The sequence below is a fragment of the Mustela putorius genome, unplaced genomic scaffold, assembly GCF_011764305.1.
Source record: "Mustela putorius furo isolate JIRA1106 unplaced genomic scaffold, ASM1176430v1.1 tig00003853_pilon_pilon_pilon, whole genome shotgun sequence".
NCBI classification, from domain to species: Eukaryota; Metazoa; Chordata; class Mammalia; order Carnivora; family Mustelidae; genus Mustela; species Mustela putorius.
In genome coordinates this window covers 9,020,659-9,044,386 of record NW_025422005.1, presented here as the reverse complement: position 1 = coordinate 9,044,386, position 23,728 = coordinate 9,020,659, and the positions used below count along the sequence as shown (strand labels likewise).

At 45.0% G+C, this 23,728-nt stretch overlaps 1 protein-coding gene across 1 annotated transcript; it reads right to left on the bottom strand.

The window, feature by feature from the left end:
- Window positions 1-7,922: 7,922 nt before the first annotated feature.
- AADACL4 (arylacetamide deacetylase like 4) lies at window positions 7,923-23,271 on the bottom strand. The gene is made up of 4 exons (XM_004741444.3): window positions 22,993-23,271; window positions 18,178-18,394; window positions 14,836-14,899; window positions 7,923-9,587 (listed from the first exon to the last, which is right to left on the bottom strand). Exons 1-4 carry the CDS (start codon window positions 23,149-23,151, stop codon window positions 8,813-8,815), a joined length of 1,215 nt encoding a protein of 404 aa, XP_004741501.2. The 5' UTR covers window positions 23,152-23,271; the 3' UTR covers window positions 7,923-8,812.
- Window positions 23,272-23,728: the final 457 nt, after the last annotated feature.

The window sequence follows — 23,728 nt, the reverse complement described above, 5'->3', positions numbered from 1 at the left end:
GGCCATACTTGACAAAGGATTTGTAGTTAGGGGCACCTGGGTAGCTAAGGTGGTTACGCGTCCAGCTTTGGCTCAGGTCATGATCTCAGGGTCCTGGAATCAAGTTCTGTATCAGTCTCCCTGCTCCGTGGGAAGCCTGCTTCTCCCTCTCCCTCTGCTACTCTCTAGCTCTTTCTCTCAAATAAATAAAAAAATTATTAAAAAAAAAAAAAAGGATTTGTAGTTAGGTCAAGTGCAGCCATCGACTGCAAACTAAAACCATTGCCATGTACTCCATGGCACATGAATGTCTAATCAAGGAGACCCCTCCAGGTACTCAGATGTCCAACTCTAAACCTTGAGATTTTATTCCCGACTTTATTCCCTTGCTTCTGCGTGGGCTCATAACCCATTTCTGACCACCCAGCGCCTCACCTCCAATGCACTTGGGTGTCTTCATGTTTTCTTTTTCCATTCATTCAACAACTAATTGTGGAAGCCACTCTCCTCCAGGCCCAGGGACACATGACGACTTTCATGGATCCTACTTCACCTTCCTTCCTAGTCTACAGCAAAGCCAAATGGCTGACCCAGAATTTGCCCTGACTCAGGCCCCTTGTAGCACAGACCTCGCAAACTGGGAGACCTGTATTCAACTCCCACTCCTTCCTGAAGCCGTGTGGTTTCACCTAAACCTGTTACACCTTCATCTCAGTTACTCCATCCACAAAGGAAGCAATTAAATGTACCTCCAAGAGTGTCTAGGTGAATTAAATAGATTTATTTGTGGAAACTGCCATCGAGGGCACTCTGCACAGACAAGTTACCTTTCCCAGGATTTCTTGAGCACCTGCCATGTGGCTGGTGGGAACTAGGCTCGACACTCCCAGGTGATGCTCAAGGATACAGAGCACCAGGAAGGCCCATGGTGATGGTAACTTTTGATTTTTGCAGGTGGAAAGGCTGCCACTGGATCCTATTGGCCACTAACGTTTTACAGAAATGAGCTGTGGCTGGGATTGGATATAGGAGCTTAATCGGTTATTCTGCAAACAGGTCCTTGCTCAGAGGTGACTCGATGCACGGGAAACTCGCCATTGTGGATATATATCTACTGTGGCCCTTCCACATGGCTTCCCATCTCACTCAAGGAAGCACCAAAGACCTTGGAGCATCCTCAGGGCTCCACCTGATTCCCCACCCCAGGTTTCCCTGTCCCCAGCTCACTCTGGCCCAACCATGCTGGCCTCTTTGCTGTCCTTCAAACACGCATGCCCCTGGACCACCCTTCCCCCAAGAGACTCCTGCGCGTCACTCCCTTGCCTCTGGGACAATTGCTCCAAGTGCCGCCTCTCACCAAGGCCCTCCCAGGCCAAGCATCCTCCTGTCTGCCTTTTCTTCTCCATTGCACCCCTCTTCGCCCTGCACTGTCCAGCTCAGTGAGCAGCTGAGGGCCTTCATCGGTACCCAGCTACCTGCTAGCAAGTAAGCATCACGGGAGACTTTTGTCCTTCTCATTCACCACCATGTTCCCAGATCCTCGAGCAGGGCCTGACTCAGAGTGTGGGCTCAATCCATGCTTGTTGAATGATCTAGAACTCTACTCTTCTCCTACCACGGAGACCCCGTGGCGCCTGAACACAGCACGTCCTCAACTCGGGAGACACACATCTTTACATTTATTTAGAATGCTGGCTGGCAGCTCATTTTTTGGTCTCCTTTCACAGGTTGTCCTGAGAATAGAGGGTTTCCTGGGGGTTGTCCCAGGATGGGGCCAGCAGGGCCTCGGCCTTCCTGGTACTCATTTCTAGATGACCCTCTCCATGCCCTGCCTTCAGTAGAGTGCCCTGCATAGGACAGATTCCCGGTCAACGTTCACTGAGTAAAAGACTAATGAGATGACTATAAACAAAGGAGATGGTAGACATGAACATGCAACAATGTCCAGAAAGGGCCCCTTCACACAGCTGAAAAGCAAGCAACAAAATGAAATCAGCTCCAGCTCCTGTTCTATCAAGGCAGGAAGTTCAAAAACAGAAAGGTGAGGATACCAAAGCCCCCAGTGGTGATCAGAAACTTGTTGTGAGTCACCCCGCAGGCTGCTGGCAGATTTAAGGTTCAGCCACCTCTCCCTGGTCCCCCAGCTGCCTCAACTTTTAAGTCGGGGTTTGAACAAGGAAATTAACAAATACTGAAATGGACCTTCACTTTTTGTAGCTGGCTGGGCGTCCCTCTTTCTTAGATGGAACGTCTCTGCTCCTTTGCCCCTCACAACTGTCGTGAGCCTCCACCCCTGTCCAGGCCAGGACGTGAGGCTGTGTCACCCACCCACCCAGCTGCCATGTGCAGGCCACTTACATTATTTCATTCCCTTTCTGTAATGAGCTTCCCAGGCGGGCATTTTCCACAGACGAAGCTGAGACTCAGTGGAGCTCAAGGGCATCCAGGAGAAAGGGGATGTGAAGCCCACCGGTCTGCCTGACCTCAAAATGAAGTCCGTATGACCTCCTTCTGTTACTTAGGGTGCTCCCAACTGGGTGCTCTTGACATTCGGGACCAGATAACCCATTGTCATGAGGGCAGTCCTGCGTACTGTCCGATGTTTAGCAGCATCCTGGCCTCGACTTACTAGACGCCCATAGGGCCTCCTCTGTAGTCCCGATCAAACGTATCTCCAGACATGGCCAAATGTCCCCTGGGGCCCAAAATCGCACACACCCCTGCCTCTGTTGAGAACCGCTGTGCTACATCATGGCGCCTCTGACCCTACCACGCAGGATGTCACTCAACATGGAACCACATCCTGTGCCGGGTCTAAGAACACAGAACCTACTTTGCCTCCAGTTTGGTATGAAAAAGAAGTTAGGATAATGTTTGTCAGCAGATGCCCCGCACCTGGAGCGCCTGGTCAGGTTCGAGTCCCGGCTCTACCCCCAACTAGTTGACTTCGGGCAAGTTGCTTCATCTGATGAAGAGGAATGATCACGGGACCAGACTCGGGAAATGAAGTGAGAAAAAAATGTGTGAAGACTACTGTAGGGGAGGGGAAGAGGCCGTCCCCAAATGGGCCATTTTGGCACAAGGTTTCTGTGAACTGAAGACAATTGAGAAACAGTGACCCCAAAACAGATCTCGGCTCTCCCCCACTTGCCTAAATGTAGGATACAAATTCCCCTTGTGCAGATCTGCAGGTCTCGCCCCTCCCCTCTCTCCCACCGGGAAGAACAGCAGGAGACAACCCTAGACCCTCATCAGCCCAAAGAGACCGCCAGAGGAATCTGCATAAGCAATCTCAGATCAAGATAAGTGTACTTTTATTTATTTATTTTTAAGATTTTATTTTTTCATTTGGCAGACAGAGATCACAAGTAAACAGAGAGGCAGGCAGAGAGAGAGGAGGAAGCAGGCTCCCCGCCGAGCAGAGAGCCCGATGCGGGGCTCGATCCCAGGACCCTGGGATCATGACCTGAGCTGAAGGCAGAGGCTTTAACCCACTGAGCCACCCAGGCACCCCAATAAGTGTATTTTTAATCCCTTCCACTTAAGTCCCCCATGCCTTCACCCACCTCCCCTCTGGTAACCATCAGTTTGTTCTCTATTGTTAAGTCTGTTTTTTGTTTTGTCTCCTGCCCCCCCCCTTTATTCATTTGTTTTGTTTCTTAAATTCCACAGATGAGTGAAATCACACGGTATTTGTCTTTCTCTGCCTCAGTTCACTTAGCACTATACTCTCTAGCTCTATCCATGTTATTGCAAATGGCAAGATTTCATGCCTTTTTTTTTTTTTTTTTTTTGGCTGAATCATTCCATTATATACCACCTCTTCTTGATCCATTCATCTATCTATGGATGTTTGGGCTACTTCCAAATTTGGCTGTTGTAAATAATGCTGCTGTAAACATAGGGGTGTACATATCCTTTTGAATTAGTGTTTTGGTATTCTTATAAATATGAAATTTTTTTATATTCTGGGAAATTCCCAGTAGTACACATGACTACTGGACCATATGGTGTCTCTATTTTTAGTTTTTTTGAGGAAACAACATACTGTTTTCCAGAGTGGCTACTTTCATGTGCATTCCCACCAACAGTTCAAGAAGGTTCCCTTTCCTCCACACCCTCACCAACACCTGTTGTTTCTCATATTTTTTATTTTAGTCATGTGCATGATGCCACATTGTGCTTTTGATTTGCATTTCTCTGATGATGAGTGATGTTAAACATCTTTTCATGTGTCTGTTGGCCATCTGGATGCCTTCTTTAGAGAAATGTCTATTCATGTCTTCTGCCCACTTTTAAAGTGGATTATTTGTTTTTTTGATGTTGGGTTCTATAAGTTCTTTATATATTGTGGATATAACTCTCTATCAGATATGTCATTTGAAAATATCTTCTCCCATTCAGTAGGTGGTCTTTAAATTTTGTTGATTATTTCCTTTGATGGGAAGAAGCTTTTTATTTTGATGAAGTCCCAAGAGTTTTATATTTGCTTTAATTTCCCTTGCTTCATGAGACATACTTAGAAAAATGCTGCTATGGCTGACATCAGAGAAATTAGTATCTGTGCTCTCTTCTAGGAGTTTTATGGTTTCAAGTCTTCACATTTCCGTCTTTAATCCATTTCGAGTTTATTTTTAGGCATATTTTAGGCATATTGAAAGAAAGTGATCCAGTTTCATTCTTTTGCGTGTAGCTGGTTTTCCCAACATATTTGTTGAAGAGACTGTCTTTTTCCCATTGGATATTCTTTCCTGCTTTGTCAAAGATTAACTGTGGGTTTATTTCTAGATTTTCTAGTCTGTTCTATTGATCAATGTATCCAGTTTTATGCCAGTACCAGACAGTTTTGATTATTACAGCTTTGTAATATTACTGCAAGTCCAGAATTGGGCTGCCTCCAGCTTTGCTTTTCTTTTTCAAGATTGCTTTGGGTATTCAGGGATTAGGATTGTTTGTTCTAGTTCTGTGAAGAATGCTAGTTCAGGGATTTAGGATTGTTTGTTCCAGTTCTGTGAAGAAAGAGATTGCATTGAAAGTGTAGATTGTTTTCGGTGTACAGGCATTCTAACAATGTTTGTTCTTCCAATCCATGAGCTTAGAATGTCTTTCCATTTGTTTGTGTCATCTTCAATTTCTTTCATCAGTATATTACAGTTTTAAGAGTACTGGCCTTTTACCTCCTTGGGTAAGTTCATTCCTAGGTATTTTATTATTTTTGGTACAATTATAAATGGAATCATTTTCTTAGTTTCTCTTTCTGCTGCTTCATTATGAGGGAATAGATAAATAGATACACAAAGGATTTCTGTACATGGATGTTGCACTCTGTGACCCTAGTGACTTCATTGACCAATTCTAGTAGTTTTTTGGTGGAGTCTTTAGGGTTATCTATATAGTATCATGTCATTTATAGATAGTGAAAATTTTACTTCTTCCTTACTAGCTTGGATGCCTTTTATTCCTTTTTCTGATTGTCTGATTGCAGTGGCTAGGATTTCCGGTACTATGTTGAACAAAAATGGTAAGAGTGGACATCTCTGTCTTATTCCTGATTTTAGGGAAAAAAAATTCTCAGTCCTTCACCATTGACTGTGATGTTAGCTGTAGGTTTTTCAAATATGTGGGTTTTTTATTATGTTGAGGTATATTCCCTCTAGACTTACTTTGTTGAGGTCTTTTGACTTACTTTGTTGAGGTCTTTTATCATGAATGGATGTTTTACTTTGCCAAATGTTATATATTTGCATATATTAAAATGATTATATGGTTTTTATTTTTTCTCTCATTGATGGGATGTCTTGTGTTAATTGATTTATGAATATTGAGCTACACTTGCATTCCAGGGATAAATCTCATTTGAACATGGTGAATTATTTTTTTAATATATTGTTGGATTTGGCTTGTTAATATTTTGTTGAGGAGTTTTGCATCTATGTTCATCAGAGATACTGACCTGTAGTCCCCTTTTTTTGTCACATCTTTATCTGGTTTTGGTATTGGGAAAATGCTGGCCTCAGGGGCACCTGGGTGGCTCAGAGGGTTAAAGCCTCTGCCTTCAGCTCAGGTCATGATCCCAGGGTCCTGGGATTGAGCCCTGCGTCAGGCTCTCTGCTCCACAGGGAACCTGCTTCCTCCTCTCTCTTTCTCTGCCTGACTCTTTGCCTACTTGTGATCTCTCTCTCTCTCTGTCAAATAAATAAAATCTTTAAAAAAAAATTTCTCTAAAAAAAAAAAAAAAAGGAAAATACTGGCCTCATAGGATGAATTTGGAAGTTTTCCTTCCTTTCCTTTGTTTTTTTTTTTTTTTAATAGTTTGAGAAGAACAGGTATTAACTCTTCTTTAAATGTTGGTAGAATTCACCTGTGATCCTGGACTTTTGTTTGTTGGAAGTTTGTTTTGTTTTGTTTTGTTTTGGTTTTGGTTTTGGTTTTATGATGCAATTTCATTGCTGGTAACTGATCTGTTCAAATTTCCTATTTCTTCCTGATTGATGTTTCTAGGAATTTATTTATTTCTTCTACACTGTTTAATTTGTTGGCATAGAATTTTCCATAATATTCTCTTACAATCCTTTACATTTCTATAATGTTTGTTGTTATTTCCTCGCTTTTATTTTTTATTGTGTTTGAGTTTTCTCTCTCTCTCTCTTTCTCTCTCTCTGAATCTGGCTATCAATTTTGTTATCAATTTTGTTGTTATTTTTTTATTTTCAAAAAACCAGCTCCGGTTCCATTGATCTATTCTACTGTTTGTTTGCTTTTGTGGGTGAGGGTTCTATTTTATTTATCTCTGCTCTAATCTTTATTATTTCCTTCCTTCTACTGATTTGGGGTTTTGTTTGTTCTTTAGGTATAAGGTTAGGGGTTTTATTTGAGATCTTTCTTGCTTCTTGGGGTAGTCCTGTATTGCTATAAACTTCCCTCTCAGAACAGCTTTTGCTGCATCCCAAAGATTTTGGACCATTGTGTTTTCATTTTCATTTGTCTCCACGATTATTTTTTGTAATTGATAATCTTCTGGGGAGACCTTTGGTGGTGAACAGACTATGGTGGTCCCCATGGTCTCCATGCCCTGACATTCACACACTTGTATGATCCCCTTGTATGGGCAAGACCAGCAACTTGTTACTAACAGAATATGGCAAAGGTGATGACATATGTGTGATTACATGTTTTTAAGTACTTTAGATTTTAGTGACCATCTTGCTGGACTCTGTCTCTCCCTTAGTCACTTGAAGGAGGTAAGCAGTCATTTGGGTATCTCAAATGAGAAGAAACTATGAGTGGCTTCTAGAGTGTAGGGGTGACTTCTGGCTAGAAAAGAACTGAAGTCCTCAGTCTACAACCTCAAGAAACTGAATTCTGCCAGTGACCTGAGTTTGGAAGTCAAGACTCGGATGAGACTACAGCCCCACATCTTGATTATAGGTAAGCTGTTCTCAGACTCCAGATCCACAGGAGCTGTGAAATAATAAATATGTATTATTTTAAGCCATTAAGTTTCCTGTAATGTCGTCATCCAGGAATGGATAATTAACACACTTTTCCATCAAAGCTGCTCGCATATAACACATGAATCATGATGCCTACCCATGTCCTGAGAAACCCAATCCAAACTGCTTGTGTAGGTATTTGCTTTCTTTGCAAGGATCCAAGACACCTGTAAGACTCCTCTTCCACTGATCATAGGTGAGGTCCTTGGTACCAAGAGAAGGAAAATCTCCATCTCCAGCACTTGCATGGATTTAGACAGCAGTGAGACTCGGTGTTATTAGAGAAGTATCTAACAAACATGGGCCCATGTTAAAACTAATGTGGGCTGCACTGGCATGCAGTATCAAGATTCCCTTTCACTGTGAGCAGAGAAAGTGGTATGGGCTAAGAAAAGACCAAAAAATCTTTTTTTTTTTTTTAAGATTTTATTTTTTAAAAATAATCTCTACACACAGCATGGGGCTCAAACTCACAGCCCCGAGATCAAGAGTTATAGGTTCTACCAACTGAGCTGGCCAGGCACCCTTAGGGCAAGATTCTTTGTAAAAGTGGGAATGATACATAAGATCACCAGAGAAAGAGGGTATAGTAAGGTGTCTGTCTTTGAGAATGCAGTTTGCAGATTCAGATGGCATCCAGAGGTTCCCAAGACAGCCTTGTCACTGAAAGTCTGCCTCTTGGTAGCCAGGGATCTGATTTTGAAATTCAGATTAATGATGTGAGTCCCTACAACATCCATAGCCCCCCAGAGCCCACTCTTTCCCACATGGACTCTCTCTTCCCTCTTTCCCATCTCTTTTTCCAATCACTTCTCCTAAAATCTGCCTTTAGTCCAGCCAATGGATGGCTAACTTGAGCAAGAGTTCTACTGCAACAGCATTTCTCTGACTGGAGGCTAATCTGGAACCAGTCTGTTGGAATTTTGCTGGTGACCTCTGAACCCAAGAACAATTAGGTGTCCCCTCCTCCAACAGGCAGCATGACCCCAAGCCGGGCTTTAGCTTTAGCGTCCTGAGTACAGACTCACCAGGGACAGTATGACCAACTGTTGGCATTCACTCTACACAGAGGTTGTGTGTTAGGACTTTGAGAAATTTTTAAAGACCTTTTTTTTTTTCCCTCCCTTTGATATTTATTTCACCTGAGTGAGAATGTTGGCGAGTATTGCTAGATCCAGGATTAACCACTGTCGGTGCCAGAAAGAAAAAGCAGCATTTTGGATTTTCTTAGGTACTAAGCGAGACTGTTCCAAGGCTCCTTATCCTTCTTGTGTGGGCCAAGCATTGACTGAGCATCTCCTTAATCAGCCCAAGAAAAGGACAAGGGCGCCCCAGGGTTACTATATGCTTTTTATATAACCGATGACAGCGTTTCTAATTTTCAGGGAGCATGGGAAAGAGAAAAACTTCTTATCAGAAAACAGGAAGGACCCATGAAAGCCATCTTCCACGTGATACCACATCACGGGGACCCCCTGGTCCTCCAACCGCTTCATATAGAGCAAGGCGTCATCACGGAGGATGTCATGCTCACAGCTTACCACTAAGGCTGCAGGAAGCTGAGCGATGGTCTCATCATCCCTGAGCAGAGGGGTATTTACTACATCCAAAAGATGTTTGTTTTCCAGGTAGGCAGCCTCATTAAAAGGGCCGGGAAACAGAGGTCGGTAACCTGGCTTTCTGAATCTGCTGGGAAGGTTGTCGGCGCTGAGCCACTTCTGGTACTTTCTCCAGAATTCCGGGGGTATGAAAGTACCGTCCAAGATGGCGTCCCACCAGTGAAAGTCCATAACCATATATTTGAACACACATGTCATCATGAACTTCCGGGAGAGGAACGGGACATTTCGGTTCTGCCAGTGGGACGGCAGCTGCAAATTGATGAGCTGGGTAACTGGATAAACCAAGACCTGGGCCTTGATCTGGGGAAGATCCGATCTGCCCACCAGAGCCTGGGTGACAGAGGCCGCGTGCCCTCCCCCAATACTGTCTCCACAGAGCACAACACGGGAGGGGTCCACCCCATAGCTTTTCAGGGTCTTCAGGAAGTGAATGGAGGCGTTCAGGCAGTCTTGGTAAATGCTGGGGTAATGGTGATCAGGAAGCTTTCTGTACCTGAGAAGCAAGCAGGGAACAAAAGAATAGCGGTGTGGACAGCTGCTGAGAGCCATTTTACCTGTGTCCTCCACTCCTCCTTGCAGTACTGTCTCTGACTAAATCCCCAGAATGGCCCTGAGAGAAAGGGATTTCTATCCCCCTTTTATGGAGATGAGGATGTGAAGAGCCTCCCCGTTGTCTTCCAGGCAGGGATTCTTGCCTCCAGCACTAGGCTCCGTCTGCTGCAGAGACGCAGACACTCCACACAAGATTATGCAAGTCAAAAGCTATTTGAAGTGGAAGCAAAACAACCAGTAATGCCAGGAAAGGCAAAGGAAGTTGCTTTTTGTCTCACTGGCTGTCTGGAGAGGAAGGGTGGAGGGAACTAAAGCTCAAATAAACGGTAAGTTTCTTGGGGCTCCTGGGTGACTTAGTGGGTTAAGCCTCTGCCTTCAGCTCAGGTCATGATCTCAGGGTCCTGGGATCAAGCCCTGCATCAGGCTCTCTGCTCCTTGGGGAGGCTGCTTCTCCCTCTTTCTCTGCCTGCTGCTCTTCCTATTTGTGATCTCTCTTTCTGTATCAAATAAATAAATGAAATCTTTAAAAAAATAAATAAAGGGGAAGTTTCTTTCAGGAAGAATTTTATTTTTCCTTCAGAAATCTAACGACCAAGGTTTGTTCTTACTAATGACTCAAGTAGCTGTCTTTCCTTCAGGGTTTGGGGAAAAAGGGAGCAGGTTGGAGGGCGCCATGAGGGTGGAGGTGAGGAAAGGTGGGCAGGCAGAAAACAGACACTGTTCTGGCTATGGGGAGCATCCAGAGGGCTGCTCTGAGTAAACCCCCAGAGTATATCTCTTCATGGGAATTCAAGGGCAAAGAGAAAGGACTTTAAAATGAACTTCTAGATGTGTACACTACAGTGAAATATTATATGGCCATAAGAAGGAAGGAAATCCTTTTTTGAGAGAGAGAGAGCATGAAAGCAACAGCGGGAGAGGCAGAAGGAGAAGGAGAGAGAATCTTAAGCAAGTTCCATGCTCAGCACAGAGCCCAACATGGGGCTTGATCTCACAACCCTAAGATCATCACCTGAGCCGAAATCAAGAGTCAGATGCTTAATGGATTGTGTCACCCAGGCACCCCCTGGGTCTTTTCAACTATCCAGAATAACAGTATCCTAAGCAATTTCCTGCAAGTTTTTCATGCAGGTGTTCCTGAACACTTTTTTGTGTTCAAGGAGTATTTTCATTACCACAAAGTTCTTCTCAGATGTAGATTCTGACAGAAACTCTTATCAACGGGATTTTAGACACAATGCTGAGCTGGTCAGGAAGTATGTCGAGTACTGGAAAGACATTGCCTTCCTCGATCTCATGAAGAAGACCAGAGGTGCTCTATATATTGCTTTAAGACACACAGATGCACTGTCTACTCAGCCTGGGGACAGCCAAGATTTGAAAGGCCTTGAGTATAGGGGTTGAATCTAAAAGAACAGTTTTTAGTTTCTCTCACTTGCCTTCTTGAAACTGTTGCCCAGTGTCTTCTTGTGTCTTGAGACATTCCTGGCATTTATCCCTGCAGTTGGTTAGTTGTTTTGACAACAGAATAAACACGTGCAGAATCATCACCCTAAACAACAGCCAGGACCTTGACCATAACCTTCAACCAATCCTATAATATCCCCACCAACATGTCATCTCACTGCTTTCCCCATCTGAGAGAACGTTACCTTGAATCCTGTATCCATCATCCCTTTTCTCTCCTTTTAACATAGTTTTATAATGTCTATCATATTCCTTACAAATATTCTTTTGAATTTGCCTTTAACTTGATAAAAAGAGTCTCAGGCTTTATGTAACTAAAAAAAAAAAAACCTGTTCACTTAATTTTCTACTGCTAAGATGCATTCACATTCTGGGGTGTCCTCCCAGTTCATTTTTTTAAATTGTTATGTAATGTTAGTAAGAGAAAGGATAAGAACCACATGATCCTGTCAACAGATGTAGAAAAAGCATCTGATGAAATACAGTATCCTGTCTTAATAGAAACCCTCAACAGAGTAGAGATAGAGGGAACATACCTCAACATCATAAAGGCCATATATGAAAGACCCACAGCTAATATCACTCTCAATGGAAAAACTTGAGAGCCTTTTCCCTATGGTCAGGAACGAGACAGGAATGTCCACCTTCCCCATTACTATTTAACATAGTACTGGAAGTCTTAGCCTCAGCAGTCAAAGAATAAAAAGAAATAAAAGGCCTCAAAATTGTCAAGGAAGAAGTCAGACTTTCACTGTTTGCAGATGACATGATACTCTGTGTATAAAACCTGAAAGACTCCATCAAAAATTGCTAGAACTAATACATGAATTCAGAAAAGTTGCAGGATATAAAATCAATGTGCAGAAATCTGTTGCATTTCTATACACCAATAAGGAAGCAACAGGAAAGGGAATAAAGCCCATTTTCAATTGCACCACAAACAATAAGATAACTAACTAAGCCTAACTAAAGAGGTAAAAGATCTGTCCTCTGAAAACTATAAAACACTTATGAAAGAAATTGAAGAGGACACAAAGAAATGGAAAAGCATTCCATGCTCATGGATTGGAAGAATAAACATTGTTAAAATGTCTAAACCATGCAAAGCAATCTGCACAGTTAATGTAATTTATCAAAACACCAACAGTTCTCACAGAGCTAGAACAAGCAATCCTAAAATTTGTGTGGAATCACAAAAGACCCAGAATAGCCAAAGCAATCTTGAAAAAGAAAGGAAAGCTGGTGCCATCACAATTCCAGACTTCAGGCTTTATTACAAAGCCCTATTCATCAAGACAGTGTGATACTGACACAAAAACAGACACACAGATCAATGGAACAGAATAGAGAACCCAGAAATGGACCCACAACTCTATGGCTGACTCATCTTTGACAAATCAGGAAAGATTTGCCCAATGGGGGGGGGGGGAGACAGTTTCTTCAACAAACGGTGTTGGGAAACCTGGACAGCAATATGCAGAAGAATGAAACTGGACCACTTTCTTACAGCATACACAAATGTAAGTTCAGAATGGGTGAAAGACCTAAACATGGTACAGGAGACCATCAAAATCCTAGAACAGAACACAGGCAGCAACCTCTTTGACCTCAGCCACAGCAAATTCTTACTAGACATGTCATCAGGGGCAAGAGAGACAAAAGTGAAAGTGAACTATCGGACTTAATCAAGATAAAACGCTTCTTGAACAGTGAAGGAAATGTTCAACAGAACTAAAAGGCAACCTACAGAATGGAAGAAGATATTTGCAAACAACGTATCTGATAAAGGGTTAGTATCCAAAATGTATAAAGAACTTATCAAACTCAACACCCCAAAATACAAATAATCCAGTTAAGAAATGGGCGGAAGACATGAACAGACACTTTTCCAAGGAAGACATCCAGAATTCTTACAGACACATGAAAACATGTTCAACATCACTCATCATCAGGGAAGTACAAATCAAAAACTATGATGAGATACCACCTCACACCTGTCAGAATGGCTGAAATTAACAATACAAGAAATAACAGGTATTGGTGAGGATGTGGAGAAGGGGGAATCCTGCTCCAATGTTCGTGGGAATGGGAACTGGTTCAGCCGTTCTGAGAACAGTTTGAAGTTTCCTCAAACAGTTAAAAATAGAACAACCCTATGATCCAGCAATTGCACTACTAGGTGTTTACCCAAAGGATATAAAAATGCAGATTCAAAGGGGGTACATGCACACCCAATATTTACAGCAGCAATATCAACAATAGCCAAACTATGGAAGGGAGCCCAAATGTCCATCCACTGATGAATGCATAAAGAAGGTGTGGTGTATATACACAGCAGCATATTACTCAGCCTTAAAAAGGAAGGAAATCTTGCCATTTGCAATGACACGGAGGGAACTAGCATCCATGGATGGATGCTAAGTGAAATAAGCAGTCAGAGAAAGACAAGTGCCATGTGATTTCACTCATGTGGAATTTAAACAACAAAACAAATGAGCAAAGTGGGGGGAAGAGAGAGAGGCAAAGAGAAACAGACTCTTGCTTACAGAGCAAGAGATGGGGGAAATAGGGGACGAGAATTAAAGAGTGCACCTGTGGTGATGAGCACCTGGTGATGTATGGAAGTTTTAAGTCACTATATTGTACACCGGAAACTAATAGTGCATTGTACTGTACTAGGTTAACTAACTGGATGTTAGTTATGTATGTATGTTAACTAAGTGGAATTTAAATAATCACCTTTTTTTAAAAAAAGGAGAAAAGAGTCTGGTTTTTGATCTGTCTCTCTCTCTTTTTTTTTTTTTTTCCCTTTGTTCACTTGTTTTACTTCTTAAATTCTACATGTGATTGGAGTCGAATGGTATTTCTCTTTCTCTGGCTTCTATCCCTTAGCATTACTCTCTAGCTCCATCCATGTTGTTGCAAATGGCAAGATTGCATTCTTTTTAGAGAGAGGGAGGCAAGCCATAAGAGACTCGGTGATAGAGAACAGACTGAGGGTTGATGGAGGGAGGTGGGTAGGGAGATGGGGTAATTGGGTGATGGGTATTACGGAGGGCACTTGTGATGAGCACTGGGTGTTATATGTAAACGATGAACCACTGATTAAAAGAAGTTAAAAGTTAAAAAAAATATCATTCTTTTTTATTGTTGGAAAAAGAAATTTTATATATATATATATATACACATATATATACGTATATATGTGTGTATATATATGTATATCTCACATCTTTATCCATTCACCTTTTGATGGACTCTTAAGGTTGCGTCCATAATTTGGCTCTTGTGGATAATGCTGCAATAAACACAAGGGCACATATATCTCTTCAAATTAGTGTCTTCCTATTCCTTGGGTAAATACCCAGGAGTATGATGACCAGATCATGGGGTAGTTCTATTTTTTATTATTTTGAGTAACCTCCACACTGTCTTCTACAGTGGCTGCACACAACAGTCTGGAAGGGCTCTTTTTTTCTCTCCACCCTCGCCCACACTTGCTTCTTGCCATGGTTTTTCACACACTCTGTGTTGATGAGCGTTTGGGTTGTTTTTGAGTTTTCGCCCTTTTGAACAGTGCCATGCCCGGGTCCGTGTGTGCACATGCAAGAGTGCCTCTTGGAGGTTAGGGTCTCTCTCTCTCTCTTCTAAAAACCAGCCACGTGCTCATGCCCGTCTTCTCCCATCCCTGCAACCTCCACTGACTTTCTCCAGCAACTCACCCAACCAACAGCAGCACAGAGTCCGTCTCCAAGACCAGCAAACTGCTCAGGTTGTGGAAGAAGTCTGCAAGAGTAGATCTGGTCACAGCAACAGCCACCCCGAGTGGCCTCTAGGGATGTCATCCCTGCCCACCCCCACCTCCACCCCTTCCTTGGACCTCAGGGAGAGCCTGTCAGTCCTGTCGGTTTTCAACTTTGGGTATGATGTTCTCTTTCTGTCCCTGTTCTTGCCTCCTCTGCAGTGATGCTGGGTGGCTCTGCCTGGGCAAAACCAAAAAGCCAGGTCACATATCAGACACGTGACATCTGCCCCTGGTTCCTAGATGTTGGGGCTCGGATGCACCTCAGGGACTCACCAGCTGCAACATTTCCTTTTACAGTGGGGATGGATGAGTGGGAACTGAGGACCAGGGAAGACTTGGTGACTTGAAACCTACAAAACCAATACCAGGGAAGGGAGGTAGGCCTGCCCTAGAATATTAATGATAATTACACACATGTACATACAGATATGTGTTACTAAGAAATAAGCAATGGAGGGATGGCCATTGCTATTAGCCGAGTGGTACCTCTGAGGTTCTCAGAGGACAAGTCCATTCTCAACAGCAGAGCCATGATGGCACAGTGCCAGACCATATATGTACCAAATAAGCCTCTAATTCAGTGGCGGTCCACCTTGGTTCTGCATAGTTGTACCAGAGAGTTTTTCCAAGTCCTGATGCCCAGGCAGAGCCCCAAACCAACCAAACCAGTGTCTCTGGGGCTGGGGAACGAGCAGCAGAATCTCCCAGATCATGCCCACGAGGCCAACAACCAGGAATTTGGGAATGACTGATCTGACCGAGAGAAGTGAGGGGTTGGGGGGGCGAGGGGGTTGGGGGTGCAGGCTTCACTGACACTGCTCTGGGGAGGTGATGGAGGAGAAGTCACATTGAAGTGGGGAGTGGGCAGCTCCTAAGGAGGCCTCCACCCTGCTTGCAGATCAGCATCACCCGGGAGCTTTTTTTTAAAAATGCTGATGCCTGGGCCCCACCGCTGAGCTGGACAGCGGCCTGGGCAGGATCTGGGTGTGGAGATAACTCTAAAACACCCCAGAGGCGGGACAGGGGGTGGGTTTCAAAGCACAGCCTGCGTGGAGAGGGCGGCTGGCCCTCCCCATGCCATCTCCCCGGGTTCCCTGCTCTGCCTCCCTGGGACATTACTTCCTTTCCCTCAAGCCCCTGTTTCGGGCTCTGCGCTTGCGCTCCCTTCCGCGTAGACCTAACAGGGCAGGAGGCGAGGGAGCCACCTGACCTAGGCGCCGAGAGGCTCAGCAACCAACATAAATACTTCTTTAGGGAATCCAAGTAAATGCCACCAGGATTTGTGATGAACGGATTTCCCTATGAAAATCTCAAGTAGATGAGAGCCTGCCTTGCCTTTGTACAATTCATCCACCCCACCCCACCCCCCCGTTGGATCCCACCGCTCGATGAACGCTGACAGTGTGTTCATCATAGAACTTTTTTTTTTGCATTATTATTGGATTTTCGAATATACTGCATAAAAATATTATTAATCTTGAAGACTGTGTTTCTCGGTGCCCCTTTCAAAATAGAGTGCCCCCCCCAACTCTCTTGCCTCCCCGGTCCCCAGAGGGTGTTTCCCAGCCTCTGTAGGGCTGGATCTTACTCATCAGTTGCTTGGGCCTGGGATCAAATTTTACTTTTTGGAGAGGCTTTGTCAGGAAAGACTAACGCGATGCATCTGAATCATACTCTATTCCATCTCCTCGTGCTCTCACTCCATGAGATGACCCTAACTTGTTCGTTTTCTCTTTCACTGCCCGGCCTCCTCGTCTGAGTAGGCTCCAGGAGGGTCTTCCTTGTTCTCCACCCAGTCCCCTAGACCTGGAAGAGAGTCTGACACAAGGGAGGCAAATACTCAGGGAATATTTGCTGAATGTGTCCTGGTTTTACTTTTAGAAATAACATTGTGGCCCACAGAGGAAGGCTAACAGCCTAATGGGGTGCTCCTGGGGGCCTCTGAAAGGGAAGAACTGTCTTGGGGCAGGTAGGTAGGAGATAACCATAGTGAACCTCTAAAGAAGGAGAGCATCTTGGCAGCAAGTGAGGCTGTTGTTATTTCCACCACCAGGTGGCAGTACACCCCAATTCCAGGGACCTCACTGGCGTCCAACCATCCGTCCATCAATCTGTCCATCCGCTTGTGTGTCCGTTCATGAACACATCCTTTCACCCGATTAGCCACCCATCCATATTCCATACTCATGCACCCAGAGAATCATTAGAAAATGTAAATCCACAGGCAAGGCATTGGGGAGGAGACAGAAAACAAAACACAAGTCTTCCCGGCATGCTTGGAGTTTCCATTTTTAGGTGCAGAAGAGAGACCATAAATGAGGAGGCATGTGAAGGAACCAGATAAATTCAGATGGCGACAAGTTCCATGAAGAAAACGTAAAGGAATGATGTCAGGGATGGAGACAGGGACATAGCACTCTAAGGAATGGTTCCTTAGGTAAGGTGTTCAGGGAGGCAGCTCTGAGGAGAGACTAGAAGGACAAACAAGAACCCACCCATGAAGCAAAGCCAGGAGGGGTGAGACAGCTTTTGGGGAGGCCCAGACAGCAAGTGCAGAGGATTCGGAGTTAGGAGGAGCTGGGAGTGTCTGGAACACAGGCGAGCCATGCGGCTGCGGCTGCAGGGAACTCTTTGGGAGGAGAGAGACCCAGGGAACCTGGTCAGAAAGGGGGGCAGGGGTGTCCAAAGCCATCAGGGCCTGAGAGCTTGGTTCCATCGAAGGTCACTGGAGAGCCACCAGCAGGGTTTGGCACAGGACTTGGAAGCTCTGGCTTGTATTTCTTTAAAAGCTCTTTCTGGCTGCCAGGTGAGGAATGGACTGAGAAGCAACAGGAGAAACGAGAGGGCCAAGGGGGCAGGCAAGAGAAGATGGGGTCTTGGTGTGATGTGATGATCACATCACCATGATGTGATCATGGTGGGGTTCAGAGCCTAGGAGAAATGCATGGGTTTGGGATGCAGTGTGGGTGGAGAACAGCTAGGAATAGCCAGTGGTGTCAGTGAGTGGTGGGGGAAAGAGGAATCAATACCCCAGTGCCGTCCATGAAAGCCCTACTGAGACACGGCACTAGCCTCACCTTGACCGAGACTAAAAGAACACCTGCTATATAGATATGCACATCATCTGCTGATGTGAGCCCAGAGCCCTTAGTCTGGGCTCCCTATAAAAATACCCAACTGCTGATTCCTTTAAGTTATTCCAAAAAGGTTCTCGTGGGAAGGGTGCCAAAGTTGTGCATATAGATGAAGTTCTTCTTACCCAGGCTCCCCATGAACCCGCCTCCTCCAGGGAAGAAGATGATGCCTCGCCGGGGGCCAGAAGACGCTGCCTTGGGCTGGAACAGCCTCACAGGTATGGTCCCAAAATACAGGTCAGTTACCGTAAGTCTATCGTCTTTCTTTATTCTCACACAAACTTGCAATAATTTGAGAAAACTGAGCATGGAACAAATTCCCAACTTCTCAAGTATTTCCGCCTGTTGGAGGTAAGAGAAAGAGGGGAAACCATAGGAGATGTCAGGACCCATCTGGATAGCAGATGACACCTGTCACCTATAATTGTGAGGATGTCTTTGCAATCTCTCATTTGCCTCATCCACATGGACACTGGGCTCATCAGGAAGGACAGGCTCTAGGTTGTGTCCAGAAGGAGGCCTTGAATTTCAGAATGTCCTTCCAACAGACTTCGATTGAATAATGGTAGGAATTTGCCAAAAAGCTCAACCATGTTTGGGCTGAGTGGTTGATCACTGAATTGAACAAAGCCAGTTGTCCTAGGTAACTGGCTGGCAGCCCTCCTCTTCAGCTCTCCAGCCTCAGATGGCAAAAAAGGTCATCACCTTGGTCCGTAGCTGCCATTGCCCTTGGGCTATGATGGATTCTTAAGCCATGTTTGTGTCCAACAGAAGAAAGTAACCATTAGGGACTTCTGCTGTTGACTCAGGAGGAGGGAGCAATGGCACAAGGCTATTCATTTGCATAGAATTCCACTGTTTTTAAACTAATATGGTCACTCTAGCTATAAACAAATGTCAATATATATCATGAAATATAGTTACAAGTAATATTGCATGTACAAGATGCTTTCCAAACATTTTGGATCATCTCTTCCAAGAAGCTCACATTAAACATGTGTCGTTGTCATAAGGGAAACAACATGAGATGATAATGATAAAATAAGAACAGCTAACACTTCTGAGTCACCTACAGCACACCACCTACAGTACTGGTCCAGGTGGTTATGAACCAGATTAAGCCTCTCAGCGAAACTTCTGAGTTAAGCACAGTTATTAGCTCCATTTTATGGATGGGGGAAACTGAGACAAACCAAAGTCAAGTGCCTTGCCCGCCAATGGGTAGGATGCAGAACATGTGTTCTTAACCACTAAAGTAGAAAGAGCTTGGATTCGGGAGTCAAGCAAATCTGAACTCAAGTTTTAGCTTATCACCGGCTAGCTGAATGGCCTTGGCCATTACCTTCTCTGAGCTTCCATTTCCCTCATTTATAAAATAAGATAGTGTCCACAGCCCAAGGATGAGGCTTGGGAATTAGATGTGACCACCATGTGAAGTGTCTCCCTGGTGGGTCCTGGCAAGTATGAGCGCCACCCCTTCTGTTGTTCACACCCACTATGTCTTCTCCCAGGTCCTCTGGGATGCCCCAGTGCATTCCCCAGTGCATTCCCAAGGCTTCGATTTCTTGAAAGAGAACTCCAAACAAAACCATTATTTCCCTGCTTCAGCTGGAGGAGAATGAAGTGAGCTTGGCCCCCATCTCAGGTCACCAGATGTCTGTATCGAGACAACTTGGAACTTCACTGGCCAACTTATCTCTGAGCATCAGGACACCTCCTCTCAGTTCAAGTGGGCTCCAATAGTCACCTCCTCCCCAGCAGTTTCCCCAAACTCCCTGTACTCATCCATGGCTCACACGGTTTCCTGGAGCCCTTCTACCTGCCCACTAGGTAGATGGATGGGAAACTGACCTTCAGCTCCAATCAAGGCCACATTCTCATTGACTGATGTCATCCCTCTCACTCACACTGAAGGCTGCTGTCTCCTTGTGTGCCCTAAGTTTTCTAAGCCATAAGGTTTCTTCAGAACCCCTCAAGGTTTTATTAAATGCTATGGCCACCCATGTGTCTCCTCCCCACCCAGACTGAATTCTTCTTGTCAGCATTTTGCTTGTCATCACATCTCATTCATCTTTTTGCCTCCAACACCTAAAAGAGTAAGTGTTTCAGGGAATTTGAACAAGGCAGTGTGATGACAAGCCTTTCTTAGCATGACCTTCTCAAAGGTCACTAGATATGGCCAGGAAATTAGATTTGGTTTGGTGTGGTTTTCCCAACTGTGAGTCCATAGTTTCCAGAGCTGGTAATGGAGGACAAAGTCAAGGGAAGAAAAATTAATACTTAAAATATAACTGTATCATGTATAGGTAACTATAATAAATATATTGCTTGTATATAAATATTATCATCATCACATCAATACCATATTACTATAGTTATATTATAAAATTTCTTTTTTTTTAAAGATTTTATTTATTTCCTTGACAGAGAGAGATCACAAGTAGGCAGAGAGGCAGGCAGAGAGAGAGAGGGAAGCAGGCTCCCCGCTGAGCCCTGATCCCAGGACCCTGAGATCATGACCTGAGCCGAAGGCAGAGGTTTAACCTACTGAGCCACCCAGGTGCCCGTATTATAAAATTTCTAATAATGTATCAGTAGTAGTATAAATGGGAGCATCAGCAGGTTAGGGACACCTGAGGTCCAGAACTTTAGACAGAGATTGAAACACTTTCACAAAATATTCTAGCAGCATTTCCCCTTTAAAATAAAATCCATAATGCTTGTTATATTATTCTTTAAATCTTTTAGTAAAACTGCAAAATTATTACAGAATAATTTCAGGAAATGCTCTGTCTTTGCCTTCAGGTACTTGACATATATACTACCAATAATCTACTTACACTGAGCCCTTTCTGCGTGCCCATCATGGTGCCACTCACCTGATATGCATTTCCCATTCAATCCCCTCATCACCCCTATAAAAAAGCATCTCTTGCTATCCTCATTTTTCAAAGGGAAAAAAATGGAGACTCAAAGACCTCGGACCACAAAGCTAACAAGTGGGAAACTTGGGTCTCAGACCAAGGGTTGTCTGACACCAAAAGAAGGCACCTGATTTCTGGGCCATAAAATCTTTTTAGGCTTTTCTTCCTGCTCTTTAAATTTTTTATTCCTCCTGTACCTATTTGTCTTCCAGAACTGAATGAACCCTAAATATTTGGGCATCGTTTTCTTCATCAGCAGCACCCCGTGATGAGCAGTGTGTCCCGGGGGCACACTCCAGCCAGTGCTGGAGGGCCCAGGACGGGATATCCCAAGTGTCTTCAGATCTGTGAAACTGGACACGGAAACCTCTGGGAAGATGCAGGGAGAAGCCAGCAGGGGGAGCCCTCGGGAGGTGCAGTCAACTGCAGACTCCTGGGAAGACTTAGCTCAACGTCCCATAGAAGAAGCCTGCTTTGCTCCTCCAACAGGAGGAAGGAAGAACTTCTCCTGACCTAGCAACAAGCTCAGCCAATAAGAAGATACCACGACTCAGCCAATGAGAAGCCATCCCAGCCCTGGCCTCCATCTTCCTCTAAGGGACTTTCACTCAAAGCAGCCCTCCCACTCCCTCTGCTTCTCGGGAAAGAAGGGTTTCTCTCCTCTGATCTCTGGATTTGTCTGTGGTTTGCCATGACTTGGATGTCCCCCACTGCAATTCGTCTGCTCTTCCTGGATAAGCCCCTCTTGCTGGCAAAATGACTGGCTGTGTTACTTCCAAGGTCTATCACTGCCCGTGTTGCGAGCGCCCCCGCGCGGCAGTCATCAGCAGGGCTGGCAGCTTGTGAGCGACTCTTGAAAAAACACTGAAGGTTGGAAAGATCTGGACTTTCCTGGGTCTCACACTACCCTGTAGTTCCATGTGAAATCACCCACCGGTCTGAGACAGGCGGAAGTGCATGGTCAGGATAAATAAGAGGGATGAGAGCTTTGCACCCTCAGCCTGTCTTCCTGGAGCCAGTAGCATTTCTGGAATTACAAACTCGACTTGTGCTATCTCTGAGAGTCATGCATAGCCACGGTGGAACATTCCAGCAGCACAGAGAGATATTTTACTTCTTCACCAAACACAGTGAGTCCTAATGACGTCATCTAAGTCTTTCACCAACCTGATGAGATGGACACTGTTGTTTTCCTTTCACAGGTGAGGAAGCACACACAGAAAGGTTAAGTACATGACCCAAGATCCCATAGCCAGAGCTGGGATGCACACACTGGCAGGCTGGTGGCAGCCTTGGCTCCTCTATCCTCCTCTTTCTACAGTTGCTCTACCTCTTCACCTCCCGCCAGGTAAGCAGCGTGAACTATTTGGCTATTGTCACCCAGTATTAGGATATTGGGGTTAAATCCAGTGGGCTGTCTCCTACCAGATGCCAGATCTTTGTTTTTAAATCTGCTGCAGCTCTAGGCACAGACTGGCCTGTCCATACCCCTGGTCCTGGCTCCGAGCCTGGCCAGCGTGGCCACTCTGACATGCGGGGTGAATTCACTTATGATTTGATCAGCAAATGGAAAGCACCTACTAGGCAGCAGGTCTGTGCTTATGGCCAGGGTTGCAGAGGTGGATAAGGCAGTCCCTGCTTTCGAGGAGCCTACAATCTATGCAGGGGAGAGGAGACCTATAGGCAATTAAGGGCATCAAGGTCAAAAGATGCTGTGGCTGAAGCCGGTCCATTCCCTGTTAGGCTGAAAGCCCTCTGAAGGAAGGGACGGGTCTGAAATCCTTTTAGGATCCTCAGAAGCAGCCCAGGGATGGGTGCTCAGTAAGTGAGGTTGGAAGGAAGGAAGTGGGGACAGGTGGGAGAGAGGAAGGGAAGAGGAAGGGAAACAGAACCACAGACACAAAAGAGAGTGTGGCAAAGGCTGCCTTGGGAGAGTCTAAAGAGGAAAGGAGGGGCAAGGTACAGGGAGAGAGGAAGGGAGCCCCAACCCATTACAGAGCCAGAGAGCAAACTCACCAAAGTGAGCATGTACAGGAACACGCAGTGCAGAAATCTGAGCTTGGTGGGATATTGCAACGTAGAGGGGATGTCTGCTGTGAGGAAGTGCTGAAGGACAGCCCAGATGAAGATGCCTACAAAAAAGCTGCCCAGAAGTGCCAGCCCCAGGATAAGCATGTTCCCAGTGCTTTGAGGAGCTGTTGTTCTCTGGAGCCAGCCTGAGAGCTTGTGTTAGGAGAACCTGGTTATACCAGCTGTCTCCTGCCTTCCACGGTTTTGGGGCTTAGCTTTGAAAGAGTGCCCTGACCTGTCTTCTTACACGTAAACTCAGCTGAGCCAATAGGAGCTGGAAGGACTACTTCTCCAAAAAATTCTGGCACTAAGAAAACCAGTCCTGCCCATCAGTGGGTGTCTTGGTAGATGGGTATGGCAAAGGCTTGGGCTTTGGGGTCATGCCCCTGGCAGTTGGGCATGACATGGTTGCCCAGACCTCTATGGCCTGATTTTTCAACAGTAGAATACAAGACAGCCAGCTTTCCCAGCCCTGATTTTTCAACAGTAGAATACAAGACAGCCAGCCTTCCCAGCCAGGCTTCCTCACCAGAGGGTGGCTACAGTGGGCAAAGCACATTTCTTTCCAGTTAGTTGGCGCAGCCCAACTTTGACTGACATATGAGTCTAGGCTGCAGGGGGAGGCAGCATAATGGAAAGTCAAGAGGATGTACCTAGATGCCAGCCTGGCTGGCTTTGAATC

What these genes read in the sequence shown, in the direction of transcription:
- AADACL4 (XM_004741444.3), bottom strand. Translation starts at nt 23,151, where the DNA reads ATGCTTATCCTGGGGCTGGCACTTCTGGGCAGCTTTTTTGTAGGCATC. An exon ending in CGGGTTCATGGGGAGCCTGG is followed by an intron (nt 14,900 to 18,177) that starts GTAAGAAGAACT and finishes CTACTCTTGCAG; the next exon opens with ACTTCTTCCACAACCTGAGC. An exon ending in TCTGTGCTGCTGTTGGTTGG is followed by an intron (nt 9,588 to 14,835) that starts GTGAGTTGCTGG and finishes CTTGCTTCTCAG; the next exon opens with GTACAGAAAGCTTCCTGATC.